Below are 21037 nucleotides of genomic sequence, written 5' to 3'. Positions count from 1 at the left end.
TTGAGGTTCATCCATATTGTAGTATATACTTTCTTCCTTTTTATTGCCCATTAATGTTACATTTTCTGGATATATTACATTTTGTTTTTCCTTTCATCAAGTAATGGACATTTGAGTTATTTTTCATACTATTATAAATGGAATTGCTCTCTTCATTTCATTTTTGGCTTGTTAATTGCTGGTATATAGAAATACAATTAATTTTTATTGTTGTTGTTGTTTTTCGTGATGGAGTCTCACTCTCTCGCCCAGGCTGGAGTGCAGTGCTGCAATCTCTGCTCACTGCAACCTCCGCCTCCCAGGTTCAAGCAATTCTCCTGCCTCAGCCTTCTGAGTAGCTGGGATTACAGGTGCCCAACACCACGCCTGGCTAATTCTTGTATTTTTAGTAGAGACAGGGTTTCACTATGTTGGCCAGGCTGGTCTCGGACTCCTGACCTCAGGTGATCTGCCCGACTTGTCCTCCCAAAGTGCTGAGATTACAGATGTGAGCCACTGTGCCCGGCTACAATTGATTTTTGTATGTTGATCTTGTATCCTGCAAACTTGCTGAATTTTTTTATTAGTTCTCTAATTAGTTTTGTAGTGGATTCTGTAAGATTTTTCTATTTGTAAGATCATGTCATCTTTGAATAGAGGTAGTTTTACTTCTTCTTTTCCAGTCTGGATGCCTTTTATTTTTCTTTCAGTTTCTTCTTCCATCTATCTTTAGTTTGCCATGATTCTTCATGGTACAGACTCAGTGTTATAAATTCTCTTCTTGCTATCTTTTTGTATGCTCTGAATTTTCAAGTTTAAATTTGAGAAAGTGAATAAAGAGATAGAGAAAAGGGAAAAAGACATAGAGAATCTGAGTAGCTCAAGTGTTAGCTATGATTTTTCTTAGGGCAAACTTTACATTCTCGCTCATAGGTGTCTGGCTAGTACATGCTGCCTTTGGATTAGGTGACCATTAATAAGCTGTAGCCAGAAAGAAAGGGAGGTCACAGGTTCCGGGTAGCTCAAGAAGGGATTGTATAAGCATGACTGGCCTGGAACTTGACATGGATAGAACAATATTGTTAGAGAAGGCATTTTTTTTTTTAAAGAATACATTGAATTTTTTTTTAAACTCAGAAAGCATCTTTGCAATGTTGGTTAAAATGCATTAAGATGTCTAAAATATTTTTGGATTGTTTGTTTGGTAAGACCACTTATATGTTTTTGTATCATAAAAGGTGAAGGCACCCCACTACCTTCTCATGCTTAGCCTTCATCATCTTTAATATATTTGGTTGAAAGAACTCTATTTTATATTCTAAGGAGATAAGTATATTTAAGACAACTAGTGGTTCCTTCATCTCTCTATTCTCTCCAAGAAACGCTTTTTTACTTGGTTATTTTGGCAAGTGCTTGTTGAGCATATATTTTATATAGAACCTCTGATATGCCCTATATATTAGGGTAATAAGTGAGACTGTGTTTGTGGAGGGGAGGGTGCCCAAGAAATGAAAGTCATAATTCCCGAGAGCTTTAGTTCCCAGCAGAAGAAAGAGTTAGGTTGGGCATGGTGGCTCATGCCTGTAATCCCAGCACTTTGGGAGGCTGAGGCAGGAAGGTTGCTTGAGTTCAGGAGTTTGAGACCAGCCTGGGCAACATAGTGAGACCGCAGCCAGGTGTGGTGGCACACACCTGTAGTCACAGCTACTCGGGAGGCTGAACTGGGAGGGATCACTTGAACCTGGGAGGTTGAGGCTGCAGTGAGTGGTGATTGGGCCACTGCACTCTAGCATAGGCAACAGAGAAAGACACTCTCTCAAAAAAACAAACAAACAAACAAAAACAAAAAAACAACAAAAAAAGAAGGAAACTTGAGAACAAGTACAAAGTAGCATGTAGTCTCATAACTGCAAAGTAACATAGTAAAATTTGAAAAGAATGTAATGATAAGATGTAATCAAGACTCTGCTACTGACCAGGGATATAGATATTAAAAAGACATCGTTTCTGCTAAAGATTCATACTGTAAGGTGGCTCATGCCTGTAATCCCAGAACTTTGGGAGGCTGAGGTGGGTGGATCACAAGGTCAGGAGATTGAGACCATCCTGGCCAACATAGTGAAACCCCGTCTTTACTAAAAATACAAAAAAATTAGCTGGGCGTGGTGACATGCCCCTGTAGTCCCAATTACTCCAGAGGCTGAGGCAGGAGAATTGCTTGAACCTGGGAGGCGGAGGTTGCAGTGAGCCAAGATTGCATCACTGAACTCCAGACTGGCGACAGAGCGAGACTCTGTCTCAGAAAAAAAAAAAAAAAAAGATTCATACAGTAATAGATCAGCACATAATTGAAGCTCAAAAATGTGACTGCATTGTAGATGCCTTTGGTGTAAGAGAATGCAATGGTGTGTTGCGGCCTGCTGCTTTTAATGTTGAGAGGGGTTAACAGAAGAATAGTACCATCATTAACCTAATTTCTATTGAGAATCATCTGCCTCTGTGAAACTAAGGTCATATGGCTAAACTTACGCGTAACAGTGTGTTTAGCAAAAAATAAATATTTAGATGGATAACCTAATAACTATGTACTGGTCTTGTAGAGGTAAAATGTTGAACTATTAATAGAAACTTTCCACAATAGATCATCTCAACTTTTCTGATGTAGTTTTAATTCCTCCACTAACTTATGCCATCTTTGTCAATCACTTAACTTTTCTCTGCCTAACCCTATTATGGCCTAACTTATGTAACTGAACTGGTAATAGAAGGAGACACAAAAGTGGAAAGTAAATCCTCTGCATACTTGGTGCAAATAATTTATTCTCTGAAGAAATGTATTTTCTCATAGGTTTGAAAACCATAGTACTTAACATTTTACTTTACAAAAAGAAAAAAAAATACAGATACATAGTTCATGAGATAAAGGACGTGGACCAAACATACGTTCACTTTTTAAATTTTTTTATTTTATGGCTACAACTAAAATGCCACCATTCATGTACTGCATAACAGTGTTTCAGTCAAAGAAGAACCTCATTTCTGGCGGCAGAATCATAGATTATAATGGAGCTGGAAAATTCCTGTAGCCTAGTATTTATTATACTATGCTTTGTATCGTTAGGTTAAAGTGCATTCTTTCTACTTATTATAAAAAAGTTAACTGTAAAACAGCCTCAGGCAGGTCCTTCAGGAGGTATTACAGAAGGTGCTGTTATCATAGGAGATAGCGCCATACGTGTTATTGCCTCTGAAGACCTTTCAGTGGGACAAGATGTGAAGGTGGAAGACAGTGATATTGATGATCCTGAGCCTGTGTAGGTCTAGGTTAATTTGTGTGTTTTTGTCTTAGTTTTTAATAAAAATGTTTAAAAAGTAAAAAATAATTTCAAAAATAGAAAAAAGCTTATAGAATAAGTATATAAAGAAAGAAGTATTTTTGTGGAGCTATATAGTGTGTTTGTGTTTTAAGCTAAGTGTTATTAAAGAGTCAAAAAGTCACAAAAATGAGTTTATAAATTTAAAAAGGTACAGTAAGCTAAGGTTAATTTATTCTTGAAGAATGAAAATATTTGAAAATAAATTTAGCGTTGCCTAAGTGTACAGTGTTGATAAAAGGCACAGTACTGTATAGTCACGCCCCAGGCCTTCACATTCAACTCACCACTCACTCATTGACTCACCCAGGGCAACTTCAGTCCTGTAAGCTCCATTCATGGTAAGTGCCCTATAGAAGTGTACCATTTTTTATCTTTGATTTTTTTATTTTTTAAAGGAATGCTTCAGAAATTCATGTGTCATCCTTGCTCAGGGGCCATGCTAATCTCTGTATTGTTCAAATTGTCCTAGATGTGTTGCCAAAGCAAGCACTTTTACACTGTTTTTACTGTACCTTTTCTATGTTTAGATATATTTGTACACACAAATACCACTGTGTTACAATTGCCTACAGTATTTAGTACAGTAACATGCTGTACATCTTTGCAGCCTGGGAGCAATAGGTTACACCGAGTAGCCCAGATGTGTAGTAGGCTACACCATCTGGGTTTGTGTAAGTACACTCTATGATGTTTTCACAACCACAGACATCACAAAGTCACCTAACGAGGCATTTCTCATAAGTGGTCTTCATTAAGCTACCCCACGACTGTAATGAAACGCTAAGTTTTGAGCCAGGAATTTGTGTATAGAACACTAGGAATGGCTTCATTAGGATCATGCATCTTTTTCATCAAACTGTGAGTCCCTTTGAGAGAAAGATTGTGTCTCTGAACTCAGTGGCCTAAATTTCTAGAATTATGTCTTCAAAAAGTTGCCCAGTTAGGCGTCTCTGGGGAGTCAAAACCACAACTCCCAGAATGCCGTGCTCCTTTAGCGCGCTCAGGCGCGGGGAGAGAATGTCCCAGCACCCATCGCGCCACATCGAGACCACAGTTCCCACTACACCCAGAGACTCCGGGGAAAGCTTTTGAAACACCACCTGTTGCCATAGCATCCGGGTCGGGTGAACCAATCCGGGCGCCCTCGCCGAGCAGAGGCGGGCAGTTCGCATCTCCGACCAACCTGAGGCGTTTTTGCTGTGGCGCGTGACCGGAGGAGGCGGGAGCTCAGGACCGGCGCCTTCTCCTTGCTTCTGGGGTCGTGGCCTTGCTCCCGCTGTGCGGGAAAAGAATCCAGGCCCTTCTACGCGCGTGTGGGCGCGGGGGCCCCGAAGTGCTCGTGGTGCCGCGCTAGGTCTCCGCTGGGGCAGGAACCGGAGCCATGGGTGGGACCACCAGCACCCGCCGGGTCACCTTCGAGGCGGACGAGAATGAGAACATCACCGTGGTGAAGGGCATCCGGGTGAGTGCCCGTGGACGGGCGGAGGGCCAGTGCTTGGACTCGGACCCCAAGGCCCCATCTTCCCCGGACCCGCTCTGCCTGGTTTCTCCCGTCCCGGCCCCTAATGTTGTAAGGCCGGAAGCCCAGGTGTCTGGGAAGAAGTCCAGAGTTTGAAGACGTGGGACATTCATTCAGAGATAGTTCCTGGTTGTGTGCCAAGTGCTAGGCACTGCTGGGACGGGTGGGGAATGCCAGGTTGAATTATACCCTGCAAGGGCTCACAGTCTACTCGTAACTGTACTGCTCCCTTGTTGCAGGACCGTATTTGAAACCCATGCCTCGGTGTACCTGTCTGTGAAATGGTTTTCCTGAGTTCAGGACCCAAACCCTGCTTTTCCACTGTGCACACACCCTGTCTCCCAGGGTGAATTGGCATTTTAAGGATTGCCTTTGCTTTGTGTCATTTCGTGCTCTCCCTCTGATAACACCCTCTCCTCCCACCCACTCCCCACACCCTGTCATCCTCCCTCCCAGCCCTGTAGTCTTTTCTGACCTGCCTGGGGTGGCTTTTGGCTTCTCCCTGCTTCACTTTCACTTGATATCTCCTCTTTCCCAGGCGCCTCCTCTGTGACCTGCTGCGCCGAAGTTTTGGATTAGGCCCAGTTGCTTCAGGACTAGTGTCTGCCAGACTGATAGGGGCTGAGATAGGTTTGCAGTTTTTCATACCAGTAGAAGTAATGGTCTGATCAACGTTGTAGAGCACTTTTTTTAATGCCCTTTGCATGCACCTGATACGTAAACTGAAAACTTGGTTTTTCTCTAGGGTGTCAGTATACCAGCACTAACTTCATTAACACACTCTCCGCTGCGCCTGAATTTGGAGCCTCACATTTTTGGACGTATGATGCCTGAACCTAGTAAATAAAGCAATTTTGACTTCCGAAAGTTTTATAATAATTTATATATTTTTTTCTGTTATCAACTAGCGTAAATAAATTACATTTGTAAATTATTTTTAACAGTTGTTACCAGGAAATAAAGCTTCTTAAATATTTAAAATGTTTTAAAACTTTTTCTTCCGAAACTGTTACCTTGAGAATAATTTATTAAACTTTTCTTTATAGAAACTCAGACTGTTGAACTCAGTTTTTGGTCTGTGACCAGTATTTCTTTATATCATACTAATTAATGGTAGTACTACATTTTGTAATACAATATCTGAGGCTGTATTCTTTATTGTGGTTCAGTTAGTACTCTGGAGTAAAAAATTACTGTAAACTTTAAGTTTTATGCAGAGATTTTAAGACTCTTGCCATTAAGCCTTCGGTATGCAACTCAGGGTGAAAAATAATTAAAAAACAAAGCAAAATAAGTTTTGAGTGAGAAGACATTGGTTAGAAAAAAAATGTATAAATCCATATTCTCATGCTTTAGTACAGACACAGTGCTAACAGCAAACAAAATCAAAAGAGAATGTGGCCACAGCACAGAGATTCATATCAAGTATTAGATAAGGTTGGATGGAATAACTGTGACAGTAGGGATATGTATTCTATTAAAATGGAAAAATTGTCTAAAAAACGTTTTTAAGATTTTTGTTTTTTAAAAAGAAATGTCCTTTGGTCATATAACTTGACAGCATTCTTCATTTTTTTTTCTTTCTCATGTAGTACATTTTACTTGTATTGCTAACGGTTCAAGCATGCTTATTTTGACCTCTATGCTTTTCTTCAGAATATACCCTTCACGTGGAATGCCCTTGCGCTAGTCTCCATTGCTTCAAATCCTCCTTTTACATGAATGTTTTGCAATCTCTCTGAGCTTCAGTTTTCTCATCTGCAAAATAATGCGACTGAGTACATCTCTCACATCTCTAATATTTTCCAGTCCTGAAATCACTGTAAGTTTCTTGTAGCCATACTTAGCCCATTGCAGTTTCCTGTAGAAGTGACATCCATTGAAGTATTGAATACACAGAGGTCATTCTGATTTCTTTGAGCTCATGATCAAAAGAGTATCACCTTGAAATTAAACAGATCTCAGTTTAAATCTCAGGTTAGATATTTATTACTTAACCTGATTGCCTGTGTGATTTTTGTCTAGGTCTTTTGTAGATGTTTTTCAGTTGATCTTAGTATTTTTCTTGGCTTGAATTAAGCAGACATCAGTTTAAATTGCAGGTTAGGTATTTATTAGCCTGTGGCCTTTGACAATTGACTTCTCTTATTATTTCCTTATCCATAAAGGGTAATACCATCACTTCCCTTGATTGGTTATTGTAAGAAGATGAGGTAAGGTATGTAAAGCACCTGGCACATTTTCATTAAAAAGGCAGCCATTATTATGATAGGGTTTCTTTCACATGCAAAGTTATAAGATTCTTTGAAAGTGCTGTGCTGTGTAGTGGAAAGAGCATGTGCCTTGGAACCAAGCAGACCTGGGTTGGATTCTATCTCTGCCTCTCACTAGCCGTGTGGCTCTGGACAAGTCACTTTTCATTGTGTTTCCATATTTAGTATTTCTGGACAAAGCAGCCTACTTTGAGAATTTGACATAATGTATATCTAGCACAGTGTCTAGTACTTTGACAGTGTTTGCACTTGTGAGTAATAGCTGTTATTAGAGCTGTTCAAAAGAATGGATATGTGAACTTAAGTGAACTTCAAATTTTAATAAAAATAAGAGCATGTTGTGCCCCAACAGGTGTACCTAAAAGGGTATGGACTGGGAAATGGGAGTCTTACATTCTGCCCTAATTGAGGGTGTTTTTTTGTCTAGGTCTGTTGTAGATGGTTTTTATTTCTTTATATTTTTCTTGGCTTTAAACGGTCACGTTGTTTCCTTCTGAGACATGGGAAGGATAAGAAACCACATTCTCAGTATGTCCATAAGGCATTGTTTTTAGCTTAGTTTGTTAGAACATGGTGCTGATGAGGCACCAAACTTCAATTTTGAACTGCAGTTGGGTTAGTTCAGCTTGGCTGACGAAAACGTTCCAACTTTGACCAGTTGTCTAGCATTTTTGTCATTGGTTGTAAGAAATGAAAGTTTACCAAGCTTATTCAACAGAGTCAGTCACTGCTGGAAAGCTAATTCTGTGTTCTGTTACACTGTTAAAGATAGTACAGATGGTCTCCTGTTAGGATGGTTCGACTTAGGATTTTTTGACAGTGGTGTGGAAGTGACAAGCGTTCAGTAAACTCAGCTTCTGGCATTACCTTCAGCAAAATCCATTGTAAAACAAGGAGCATCTATAATTTCATCTTCATTTTTTTTTCATATAATGACTTGGGTTCATTCCCTTAATATAAATATGTTGGCAATTAGGAGCTTTTTTTGAGTTGGAGTCTCCCTTTGTTGCCCAAGCTGGTCTCAACTCCTGGGCTCAAGCTATCCTACTGCCCCAGCCTCTGGGACTATGGGCATGTGCCGCTCCACCAGGCTCAGTCATCATTTATCTTAATGTATAAAGAATAACATTTAGTGAACAACATAAGGCTTTTGGTAACTATGCTGAATATTTATTTATTTATTTGAGATGAGTCTTGTTCTGTCGCCCAGGCTGGAGGGCAGTAGCATGATCTCAGCTTGCTGCAACTTCTGCCTTCCGGGTTCGAGTGAGTCTCCTGCTTCAGCCTCCTGAGTAGCCAGGATTATAGGCATGTGCCACCATGCCCTGTTAACTTTTTTGTATGTTTAGTAGAGGGGAGTTTCACCATGTTGGCCAGGCTGGTCTCAAACTCCTGACCTCAAGTGATCTGCCCACCTCAGCCTCCCAAAGTGCTGGGATTACAGGTGTGAGCCTCCACACCTGGCTGAATTTATTAATAGATTGTGTTTCTCTATATTGTTGAGGTCCTTAATAGCAATGAAAGGACCTACTTCAAATTTTAAGTTTAAAGTTTCTTCTCACCTACCAGGTGTTATTTTTCATGGTATTTGTAGGGTCTCGTTTTTTCCCTTTATCCTTAGCAACTGATAGCTTTTCTTCCCTCTTCTGTAAAAATAACCTGTATTTTTACACCTGATTCCAACTTTGAATCTGAAACTACTCATATGGATTGGATGAGAGGTCACTCTTTTGCCTTGCCCTCTTCTCAAGGCTAAAGTAAATTCCTAGAGAGGAAAGACCAAGCATTTTCATTACTCATATTACATGTGGTTGATAGGATTTTTGTGAGCACCTGCCATGCCTGCTTGGAAAGTGTGCTTACAACTCAATCTTTCACAAGTTTATCTGAAACATCAAAGCTGTGAGTGAACTCTTCTAGAGCAAATGTCAGCTTCAATGAGTATCGTTTTCAAAGATATATTTATCATGCTTTCCAGACATAAACGAATGTCAGCAGCTGGGCCTTAAAGTTGCAAGCTGAAATTCACAGGAGCCAGTTATGGCAGTATGGATAGTTAATATGGAACGTAACTCATGCTTTGGGAAGTGTTGGCAGTTGAGAGACCGTAAATGAAGAGATTACTTAATATGGGGTATTATTGAGGATTCTGAAGAGAGTATGTTTGTCAGAGACTACAAATTCGGTCAGCCCTGGGGAGTGTTGAGGAATGTTGTACAAATAATTTAGGTAGTAGATGATTAGTTTCTTTCAGCTTTAGATTCTATGAAGTTTTTGGCTGAGTACCATCTTAAGTTGTCTAGGATTTTATAAAGGTAGAGATAATGGTTTCTACTAATGACAAATGTAAAGAAACATAAACATGAGCTAAGAATTAGATGTTTCATATATATCTATCAACATGTGTATGGGTTCCCTCTCCCCCTTTCTCTTAAGTAACTATTTGGGAGTAATTTCTCCTAAATAATAATGGCAGTTTTTGGAGCCTATGTCTCAAAAAGGTAATTGTAAAGCAAACTAATACTCACACAGAAAATGACCTATGCTAAGTGGAAGGAGGATCAAGAGAGAAAAAATGGGTCTGAGTTCTTGAATCAATTTGTTATGACATATCTGGAAGAAGAAAAGATAAACTAATGGAGGCAGGAGGCTGATTTGTCTCATGTGGCTCATAACTTTACCTCTTAGAAGGGCCACTGAAGAGTTCCTCTTTTTTTACTATGTTCCCTGGGAGTAGAAATACTTTCTCTTTGTCCAGCTCACTCAGTCTCCTGTTTCTGAGAAAATTCTTTCTTTTGGATTGGTGGGTGGTGTTTCTGGCACGAATTTTGGATGAGACCAAACAAGGTGGGTAGGAAGAGATGAGTGGGAAGACTGTAGGAGATGACACATGGCCTTTCTCCTTCTGTGGAGCACATTGGTGTGGTGAGTACTACAAATTTAAACTTGGCAAGCTCTGTTTGCTTAAATTTGTCTTTGGGAGTAATAGAGAATAGGGTGGACAGTCAAGTTCAGTGGGCTGAATATCAGCCCACCTGCTTCTTTTGATTGCCCCTTATATTAGAATGGTGGCTCTTTTAGTTCATAGAGCACTGTGGATCTGTAAGCTGTGGATTCTGGCCAGAACCATGCAATAAGCAGACAGTTTTGCATACAGTTGAGTAATTGACCCATGGACTACTCAGTCTGTGGACCTCAGGGTGTAATTCCCAGTATCAATGTGTGCGGGGGTTATTTCACTATTCTTTGCTACAAATAATTTCTGTAAATTGCCCTTGGTATTTGCCTTGATGCACATTCCAGAGATGTCTGGAAAGCAAGTATAATAGGTGTAGGTCATTATACAGTAAAAGGCTTTGCTAAAACAAGTGCCCTGTTCAGGAAAAGATATGTTTCCTGAAGAAGATACTTTTTTTATTTTTTTATTTTTTGAGACAGAATCTCGCTGTGTTGCCCAGGCTGGAGTGCAGTGGTGCGATCTCGGCTCATTGCAACCTCCGCCTTCTGGGTTCAAGCAATTTTCCTGCTTCAGCTTCCCAAGTAGCTGGGACTACAGGTACTCGCTACCATACCTGGCTAATTTTTTGTATTTTTAGTAGAGATGGGGTTTCACTATGTTAGCCAGGATGGCCTTGATCTTCTGACTTCATGATCTGCCTGCCTTGGCCTCCCAAAGTGCTGGGATTATAGGCGTGAGCCACTGCACCCGACCCCAAGATACTTCTTACACAGAGGCTGCCATCGCAGAAGCTTATGTTGTACTGTCGACCCCCATTTTGGGTCATTTTTCATCACAAAGATGAGTTGTTCTACAGCTACAGATTGTGTGTATAACCCTGGCCAGCATCTCTAAAGCTTGTCAGCTGCTTCACGAGTGAGTACCCCTGTTCACAGAGGAGATCAGGTGAGTGTACAGGTCTGAACTTACCACTGCAATAGGAAGGTCAGCTCAGAGAGCATTAACTTTGGATACAGATGGTAACACAACAAGACTATTGCCTCTTATCTACATCGCTATGAGCAGACTGGGAATAGGGTAATAGTGCTTGGAGTTGGCAGAGGTGCAACCGTAGATGGCCATGGGTGCTGCTTTGGAAGGGCCTAAGGATACAGTTGTTGAATGATTGTAAGAACAAGAGAAAGGTGGACTCTCAGTAAGGCAGCCGTACAGTATGTTTATCAAGCCTTCAATAGGTTTAGTATATACTCCTTTGGAGCATGCTTACAAGTTTACTGAACTATAACCAAACACCCCACTGGGAAATGTTTTGAATTGATGTGAGAATTTGACATTAAGTAGCAACTTGGGACATCAGAGAGGCCTCAAAAAGAAAAAAAAGTTAACAAGAAATTAGTGATTAGGTTGAAAGAGACATTCTACTCCTACTACCCAGAGAGCATAGATAGAGAAAAATGAGCACCTTCTATACCCATACCAGGACATAGGCAGCTGCTGCTTGCAATAGCTGTAGGCCTAGTCCTCACGCACCTTACAGAGAAGGAGTCAGTACAAGCTCAGACCCAGTTGATAAGAATGAACCAAAATGAATTAAAAAGTCCCTGTGGTTGGAGCTATATGGGTAATAGCTTTACCACATATTTGTGTAGCCAATTATAGTTTATGGTGCAAAACACTAAAATCCCTCCACAGAATCTCTGGGGTAAACATTATTTTCATGTTTTTTTCAGATGAAAATAGTAACTTTTCAGATGAAAGCTTATAGCTAACACTTGATTTTTGAAATTTATACATATTATATATCAGTTAAAATAGCTTTAAGATTCTAAAAATGTAAGCTCATTTTTTCCTCTTTAAGAGGAAGTGATATATTTTTATTACATGCATGGGATTGAAGGGCTGTGTTATTAAAAGTAGAGCACTGGACTAGAGATTGGGGAATTACTGCTTCTGGTCTTGATGCTGCCAGTAACTGAATGTTACTCAGGGTCTCTTTTTTTCTCAAGTATAAATTGAGTCAGTCTTACAGGGATTTTTCTAGGATGTGTCTCAGTTTCTCAGATGAGTTTCAGCAACATTCCCAGTGGCTGTCAGTTGTTAGAAGGATGCAGCTGGCCCTGGCATTTTCAAATAGAAAGTCTTCTTGTCTTCCAAGAAGGGAGTCGTCGTTATTTCCTTCAAAGAGCACACACACCATTTGATCTGTAGCCTTTCCCTTTTCCATCTTACTTCCATTCTGGTTTGGGCCCTGAGATACAAGTAACAGTTCAGGTATAGACTATTTAGTTCACTGATGTATCACAGAGCCTTGATTAGTGCCTGGCCTGGGAGACATTTGTTGAATGAATGACTTAATATATAGGAGCTTGCAATCTAGTGGAAAGGCAGAAAGGTGAATGTGGAAAGGCTAATTCCTGTTCTTTCATTGAGACTGTATTGGAAGTTTGAGAAAGGAACAGTGGGCACAAGGAATGGTAGCTTTAGGTAGGCAGGGTTGGAATGGAGTGGACAACTGTTTTGGTCAGTGAAGGCTTCGATGTTTAGACTGGGTCTGGAAAGGTGACTCCCTCCCAAGGGGCCAGGAGAGAAGGCAATGTAGGCCTGTGTAAAGGCAAGGAGATGGGTGTAGAACAGGATATGAAATATTAAGGAAAAAAACTGTAGAATTTGAGGTTGGAGAGTTAGGCCATCACCAAATGATGAAGTCTTGAATGCTGTACAAAGAATTTGAATTTTTCTGTAAACACACAGTAGCTATTGAAGAATTTGAAGTAGGGAGTTACCATTATCATTTTAAGCGGATGTTACAGGAATTAGGGCAGGAGAAATGGGATGAGAGAAGAGAGGAATTCATTAAATATTTAGGGATTGATGAAGTCATGGCTAAGAATGAGAGAGAAAGAAGAGTTGAGAACAAGCCCTATGTTCGAATTTAGGAAGGTGGTTGTCATTAATGAGGTAAGGAACACAGGAGAAAGAAGAGATTTGTGGCAAACGTGAGTTCAATTTTGGACACTTTGGGTGTGAGGTGCTTCTGGTTTGCCAGAAGGAAGATGTTCATTAGGCAATTCAGTGTGGAGACCGGGCTTCTGGGAGATAGGTCTTAAGCTCGAGCGAATGCATTTATTAATGGAATTTATTAGTTTATCAACAGCAGTTAGAAATCAAGAGATTGGATGAGAGTACCAGTACACGAGCACATAGAATGAGAAGGGCCCTTCAGCATTGAAGTGTAGGCAGGAAAGGGGAAGCTGCAAAAGAGATACGATGTGGCCAGAGTCCTAGGAGAACCAGGACATCAGGATGTCAGAAAAGCCAAGGGAGGGCTTTCCAGAAGACGGGAGTGGCCAGAGGTGTTAGATGCTAAAGGGAAGCCACATAAATAAGGCGTTTTATAAATATAAAATATTTATTTACATAAATATCAAAAGTTATTTATTTGGTCATTGGTGACTTCTACCAGAGGATGTTCACTATTGCACTGAGGGTAAAAGCCAGATAGTGGTGAGTTCAGGAAGTGAAAATGGGAAGGAGACCCTTGATACAGGAGGAGGATTACTCAATTACTTGAAATGGAAATCCTGGGGTCTTCCTTGATGACTTCTGCTTTACTCCTACATCTACTCAGACACTGGGTAGTGATACTGAGGGATGTTTGAATGGGATTTCTCTTTTTTTTTTTTTTGAGACGGAGTCTCATTCTGTCACCCAGGCTGGAGTGCAGTGGCGTGATCTCACTGCAAGCTCTGCCTCCCAGGTTCACGCCATTCTCCTGCCTCAGCCTCCTGAGTAGCTGGGACTACAGGCGCCCACCACCACGCCCAGCTAATTTTTTGTATTTTTAGTAGAGATGGGGTTTCACCGTGTTAGCCAGGATGGTCTTGATCTCTTGACCTCGTGATCCACCCGCCTTGGCCTCCCAAAGTGCTGGGATTACAGGCGTGAGCCACTGCACCTGGCCTTCAGTGGGATCTTGAGACTCAGACTTTTTGGGTTTGAATCCTTCCTCTGCTACTGATGAAGTGTCTGATCCAGGGCCAGTTATTTAATCCGGCTATGCTTCAGTTTTTTCACCTATAAAATAGAGATATAAAAGTATCTATCTCATAGGCCTGTGAAGGAGTAAATAAGTGAAGTGCCTAGCTTAGTGTAGCGCCTGGCACATAATAAGCACTCAGTGAATGTTAGTATTTTAAATCCTAAATACCTTGTAAGTGTGCTCTCCCCTGGATTACCATAATAGCTTTTTTTTTTTTAAGTTTATTAAAGTAAATTGTTGTAGAGTAATTTACATGCCATGAAATTCATCCATTTTAAGTTTACATTCCAACACTTTTTTTTTTTTTCTAGATAGGGTCTTGCTCTGTTGCCCAAGCTGGAGCACAGTGGCATGATCACGGCTCATTGCAGCCTTGACCTCCTGGGCTCAAGCGATCCTCCCTCCTCAGCCTCCTGTGTAGCAATTCAATACTTGATGAATTTACTGAGTTGTGCAAACATCACTACAATCCAGTTTTAGAATATTTTTATCACCCCAATAAGATCTCTTGTGCCTGTTTACAGTTAATCCCTATTCCCACCCCAGCTCTAGGCAACTACTTATCTACTCTATAGGGATGCTTTTTCTGGGTGTTTCATATAAATAGAAGCATTCAATATGTGGCCCTTGTGTTTGCTTCTTTCACTTAGCTTAATGATTTTTAGGTCTATCTGTACTGTAGCATATGTCATAACTTCACTGCTCTTTATTGCTAAGTTGTATTCTGTTGTATGGATATGTAAGATTTTGTTTATCCATTCACCATAGACAGACATGTGTTTGTTTCCACTCTTGCTCTTATGAATAATGCTGCTATGAACATTCCTGTGCAAGTCTTTGTGTGGGCATATGCTTAATAGCTTCTTAATTGGTCCTTTAGCCTCCTTCAGGGATCCTGCTTCTGTTCTTGTCCCCCTCCAATCTGTTCTCTACACTGTAGCCAGAGTGATTTTCCTTAAGTGTAAATCTGATCGTGCCATTCCCCTGCTTAAAATCCTTCAGTAGTGCTCAGGTACCCTCAGGATCAAGTTCGAACTGTTTCAATTGAAGAGTTCACTAAGAATCTTCAAAATTTGGAATCTCTACCTTCCCTCCCCACCTTCTCTTTCACTATGCCCCTCTCCACTTTCTTGCTTCAGTCATTTATTCATTGTTTCATTCATTCATTTAACATTCATTCATTGAATTAACTAGGCTTAGTGAGGCTCTGGGAGTATAACGATAGGACAGCCAAATCCTTGCTTTCACGGAGCTTTCTTTCTAGTGAAAGGCAGATGGTAAACAAGCAAGTCTCAGATAGTGGTTAAGTGCTGTAAAGAAAATAAAAAAGGATGACGCGGTAGTAACTGTGGGAATGATGACTCTCAAATCTGCAAGCCTGGGTGTTCCTCAGAGCCTCTGCTCTATTGCCAGCTGCTTACTTGATATCTCCACTTGGATGTCTAATGGTGGCAAATTCTGGTTCTCATCTGTACTTTAATGTGATTTTTCTCGCCCAGGAGCACTTTTATCCTACTGCATCTCTTCCTAACTTTTACTCCTCCTTACCTTGTAAATCTTCCCTAATCCTCTGTTCCAGCCCTGCCTTCAAAGCCTGGCTACATGTGCTGCCCATTGTGGTTTCTGTGTACTTGCATTACATGCAGACTCATTCAGGTAGCACTCTTCATGTTGTATTTAAATGCCTGAGGGTTGTTTATTCTGTTATGCTTTTAGCACTTGATAATTTTGAATACTCAGAGTCTAGCCTAGTTTCTGGCACATAGTTGATGCATCATGAAATCTGTTGAAAGAGCGATTGTATGTGGTTAGCTTTGAAGAGGAGGGAGGGAGGGGAAGGGGAAGGAACACTCTCCTTTGGGACTAGAGGGAGGGAAGGAGCTAAGGCCCATTAATGCATAAATAAGTGTGTAGGATTAGGGGAGGAAAGTTGAAGTTTAGATAGCATACATTTCCCCAGAGATTACAATTTTGTGCATAGTATAAAATGAAGAGTAGTCATTTATAATGAACGATTAGCAGTGCATTAGAAAAAATAAAGGAGTAGTGCTGTGGGGTGCATCTTGAAATCTTAAAATTATTCTTCCTCCTGGTTTTATGGCTATTAGATTTAGCCTAATTTCTTTAGGCCATTCGTCATATGTATGGATATGGATGACTAAATTACTTGGATGTTATTGCACTAGTTTTCGATCTTGCTCTTTTATAATTGATTTTATTTTGATATTGCTTTTCCAGCTTTCGGAAAATGTGATTGATCGAATGAAGGAATCCTCTCCATCTGGTTCGAAGTCTCAGCGGTATTCTGGTGCTTATGGTGCCTCAGGTATTGCTGAATTTTAATTTTAGGGTTTTTAGGAGAAAAATTATAGGTGGAAAAAGTTGACTCAATAGTCAAGTTCTCTAGCATTCTGTCTTTCGTTATTTGGATGTTTAGCTTTTTGTAAGGAATATTAGAAATCAGTATCGGGGTTTCTTTTAAAATGTTTTGTACTAAGAATGAAACTATTTTCAAACAGTGTTTGAAAATTTTGTTTTCTCTTCCCACTCCTGAATCCTCTACTAGGCTTTGGAAAGTTACTTCATATCTTTTTGTATAAAATGGATTGCTTCTAGGGATAGTACAGATTTAAGAATAAATATTTATTAAAAAAATTGAACTTAGAAAATATTGATTTGCTATTTTCAAATTTTGAAGTATTCCAAATGATTTTATTTTCTAATAAATTTCTTCTAAGTTTATAAAAGATTTAGTTTGTCATAGTCAGTCTTAGTTATTGATGGAAATATGGTGGTAAATGAAATCCATAAAGAATTATTAAGCCTAATTTTATCTGTAGATCCTGCTGGATAAGAGACTTAATTCTGTTTCTTCTCCCTTTTCTCTCTCCTGCCACACTCATCTGTTAATCCACTATTTTACTAAGCACCAGCTATGTGTCCAGCACTGTTCTTGATAGTGCCCAGTTGATGGATAGATACGCTATTTATTGTGAAATGGAAACAAGAAAATAATTGGGATGATTAGTTTTCGACTTAGTGAGATTTTCCTGTACTTATCAGAAAGGGGGAAATCTGGCTATAGACTGTGAAATTGAGAAAGATGAGTTCCTGCCCAAATGCCATTCACTTGGGCCAGTTGTGACCCCCACCCCCCCGCCCCTTACTAACATGAACTGACCCCCGCCCCTAGTAAACATGAATTGAGCTTCTGATAAGTTTAGAGGAGAGGGTACCAAGATGAATAAGATATAGTTCTTGCCCCTTTGAAGCTTCTTGTTTAATAGGAGAGTTGAGGATTCACAGTTAATTAATGCTAGATAGAAAGTGAGCAAGCCTTCCTTGTTAGAAACCCTTGTTTTAGCTTCTGGACCACACTCTTGGTTTTCCTTCTACCCTACTTGCAACCCTCAGGCCAGGGTTCTTTGTTGATCTCTACTAAGTAATCTTGTCCCAATGTATGGTTTTGAAATCATTATCTAGGTGCCTGTGACTCCCAAAATTATATCTCTAGCCCTGACCTTTCCCTGAAATTCCAGACATTATAATAGACAACTGCCTACTTGAAATCTCCCCTTAGAGATCCTCAACTTGACATATCCCAAATCAACCTTTATTTTCACCCCCTGACTTGCTTTTCTTCTCTGTCTTTCCCAGTAAATGGCACAGGTAGTCAAGCCCCCAATTGGGGATTCATCCTTGTTTTCTTTTTTCCTTACTCCTTACATCAGACTGTTAGCTAGTCTTGTCAACTCCATCTCTAAAACATGTCTAAATATGTTCCTTTTGCATCCGTCTCCTCTGCTATATCTCCAATCCAGATAGATAACCATCGTCTTCTGCAGAAGTGTCTTAACTGGCCCCCTGCTTCCACTCTTCCCCCCTGTGCTGTGCACACAGAAGTCCTCACAGTCTTTTGAAGAAAAGCAAATCAGGTCAAGTCATGTCCCAGTGGTGGCTCTCCATGGTACACAGAATATAGTCTGAGCTGCTTCCCTGGGCTTCCATCATATATCATGACTGATCCCTGTCTGCCTTCCAACATCATCACATTATTCATCATCTCCTATCAGCCTTCCTCTACTTATTCACTGTGACTGCTATCTTCACTAGAAGAGAAGCTCCAGGGACCTTGTTCCTCATCTGTTTGTTCACAGCTGAATTCTCAGCTCCTAGGATAGTGTAACCTGCTTCTTAGTAAGTGCTTATTATCATTTGTTGAATTAATTTAAGGGCATTATCCATTTTAAAAGTAGCTACTTTTGTTCATTCTGGAGAGTTCTATACATTTAATTCAGGTGAAATGTATTGAATGTTTCTATTATGCAAATAAGTAGGCCAGGTTTTTTTTTTGAGATGGAGTCTCGCTGTTTCCCAGGCTGGAGTGCAGTGGCGTGATCTTGGCTCACTGCAAGCTCTGCCTCCTGGGTTCACGCCATTCTCCTGCCTCAGCCTCCCAAGTAGCTGGGACTACAGGCGCCCACCACCACGCCTGACTAATTGTTTATATTTTTAGAAGAGATGGGGTTTCACCGTGTTAGCCAGGATGGTCTCGATCTCCTGACCTTGTGATCTGCCTGCCTTGGCCCCCCAAAGTGCTGGGATTACAGGCGTGAGCCACCGCGCCTGGCCAAGCCAGGTATTTTGAAAAGATGCAAAAATAGGAAAAAGTTCTTTTTTTGACAGATAAACTACATATATAATAAGACTGTAAGAGAGGTAGAAACATAGTATAAAAGAAACCTAGGAGATACTGAAATTGAGTTTATCAAATATTTTGGCTTAAGAAGATGCCTTGTCATGCAGAAACGAATGGCTGTCCAGTTTATTAAAATGCCCAACAACTGCACTTCCGGTCACTTGGGCCTTGCATATAAATACCATTGCATACAGTGAGCACATCTAGCTGACGATAAATATACCTTTGCTTCCTCCTCTTCCTCAGAATGATGAATCTGTTCATATCTACGTGTATAAACTTAAAATATGGAAAATGTTAAGGAAGCAAATGGTTTGTAACTTTGTAAGTACTTATGACGTGGTGTATCTTTTTGCTTATGAATATTCTGTGCTATAACCATTGTTTCTGTAGTTTAATTAAAACATTTTCTTGGTGTTAAAAAAAGAATGATGATATATGGATACATTTAAAATTGGAATTTGTTCTAAAGTATGATTTGTTGTAGGTAGATTTTTTTTCCTACCTCCTGTGTTAAGGAGTTAGCGTGATGATGGTGATGATTTAATATAGTGAACTAATGATAGATGACACTTAAAATTTATTACATTGTAGGTACTCTGCTAAATCCTGTGTATGTCTTATCTCATTTCATCCTTATATCCCTATGAAGAAGGACCTATGATAACCCATTTTATGTAGAAAGAAACTGAGACTTGAAGTGATTAATTATTTTGCCCAAAGTCACACAGCTGGTGAGCAATGGAGATGAGAGTTACATTCAAGTTTGTCTGACTCCAGAGCAAATGCTGTTAACCACTTTGTCTTATTTTAATTTGAATGACATCTTGCTTTAGAAAGGATGTGACAGAAACTAGTTGGAATGAAGGAGCTGCTTTTTAGTGATGTTCTGCTTGAACTAAGGAAAGAAGCTGTTGTCTATAAGTAATTGTTGTTCTAGCTTTTTCCCATATTGGCTCTCAAATAGTGAGTGGAAGGAGAGAAAATGTTTTCTTTCTTGGGTTGTTTTGATATTTCGCGAGAGTGGGGATGGGTCGGAAGGTTTTCTTTGAGTGCCTGTGGTGTGTCTGGCCCGAAGAGCATGCCACTGAGGCGAAGAGCTCTGGCTTTGCTGAGGGACCCATCCCTTATCACTCCCCATTTGAAATGACTGACGAACTCTTTGGTCCATGACCGCTGTGACCAGCCTGGGCACTGAAAGCTCTTAGAATGCCATCTTGTGGGCCGGGCTTGGTGGCTCATGCCTGTAATCCCATCACTTTGGGAGGCCGAGGTGGGCGGATCACCTGAGGTCAGGAGTTTGAGACCAGCCTGCCTAACATGATGAATCCCTATCTCTACTAAAAATACAAAAAATGGCTGGGCGTGGTGGCACATGCCTGTAATCCCAGCTTCTCGGGATACTGAGGGATGAGAACCGATTGAACCTGGGAGGTGGAGGTTGCAGTAAGCTGAGATTGCGCCACTGCACTTCAGCCTGGGCAACAGAGTGAGACTCCATCTCAAAAAAAAAAAAAAAAAAGTATGCCATCTTGTGTTTTAGTGGTCTGGCTGGAACTACACTTTCCAAATGGTAGCCACTAGTCACATGTGGCTCTTAAAAGTTAAGTGAAAATTAAGTCAATGATCAAATGAAAACTTCAGCTCCGAAGTTGCACTCATCACATTTTATGCTCAGTAACCCCATGTGGCTTGTGACTACCATATTGGACAGTGTAGATATAGGGCATTTATATTATTGCAGACAGTTCTGTTGCATAGCTCTGATCTAGAATACACCAGTGCTTTTTATTTTCTATCTGCACCATGATGTGAAAAAGACTCAACAAGGCTCATAGGACAGGTTCTTTGAGTACATGATTTCTCTCACCCTTTCCAACCTAACCCAAGAAAAGAACTAAAATTTGGCATGCTATTTTGAAATGATCTCTCTTTAGGTTAAGAATGCAATTCAACTATGTGTAAATTAACAAAGATTTATTCTTCTTAGAATTAAAAAAATAGGCCTATAAAACCAGGAAGCTTGAAAATTTATGTTCTGCTCTGAGTTTGTCTCATTTAGGGGTTTTAGTTAGTACTCAATAATAGATTTCTTATGATTTAAAATTTAGATGTGTTATGAAATAATTTTTCAAGCCTACAAAAATGTATTGATAAAAATGTCACTCGCCTTTTTTACATTTTTCAGTGTG

General features: G+C 40.2%; 1 protein-coding gene and 1 pseudogene across 2 annotated transcripts in view; one reads left to right on the top strand and one right to left on the bottom strand.

The window, feature by feature from the left end:
- Window positions 1-3746: 3746 nt before the first annotated feature.
- Window positions 3747-3846, bottom strand: LOC116809833 (U6 spliceosomal RNA; annotated as a pseudogene).
- A 721-nt stretch (window positions 3847-4567) lies between these two features.
- The window catches only part of CHCHD3 (coiled-coil-helix-coiled-coil-helix domain containing 3), a 294025-nt gene continuing 277555 nt past the window's right edge, over window positions 4568-21037 (top strand). Inside the window, exons 1-2 of one of the 2 annotated variants that reach the window (XM_032761772.2) lie at window positions 4568-4818; window positions 16385-16472. In XM_032761772.2, the coding sequence (XP_032617663.1) occupies window positions 4738-4818; window positions 16385-16472 (169 nt within the window). In that variant the 5' untranslated portion in view covers window positions 4568-4737. The remainder of the gene's footprint in view (window positions 4819-16384; window positions 16473-21037) is intronic. The other variant, XM_032761774.2, reaches the window with a different exon arrangement.

Source organism: Hylobates moloch, unplaced genomic scaffold, assembly GCF_009828535.3.
Source record: "Hylobates moloch isolate HMO894 unplaced genomic scaffold, HMol_V3 SCAFFOLD_1, whole genome shotgun sequence".
Taxonomy (NCBI): Eukaryota; Metazoa; Chordata; class Mammalia; order Primates; family Hylobatidae; genus Hylobates; species Hylobates moloch.
This window is presented reverse-complemented; position numbering and strand designations above follow the sequence as displayed.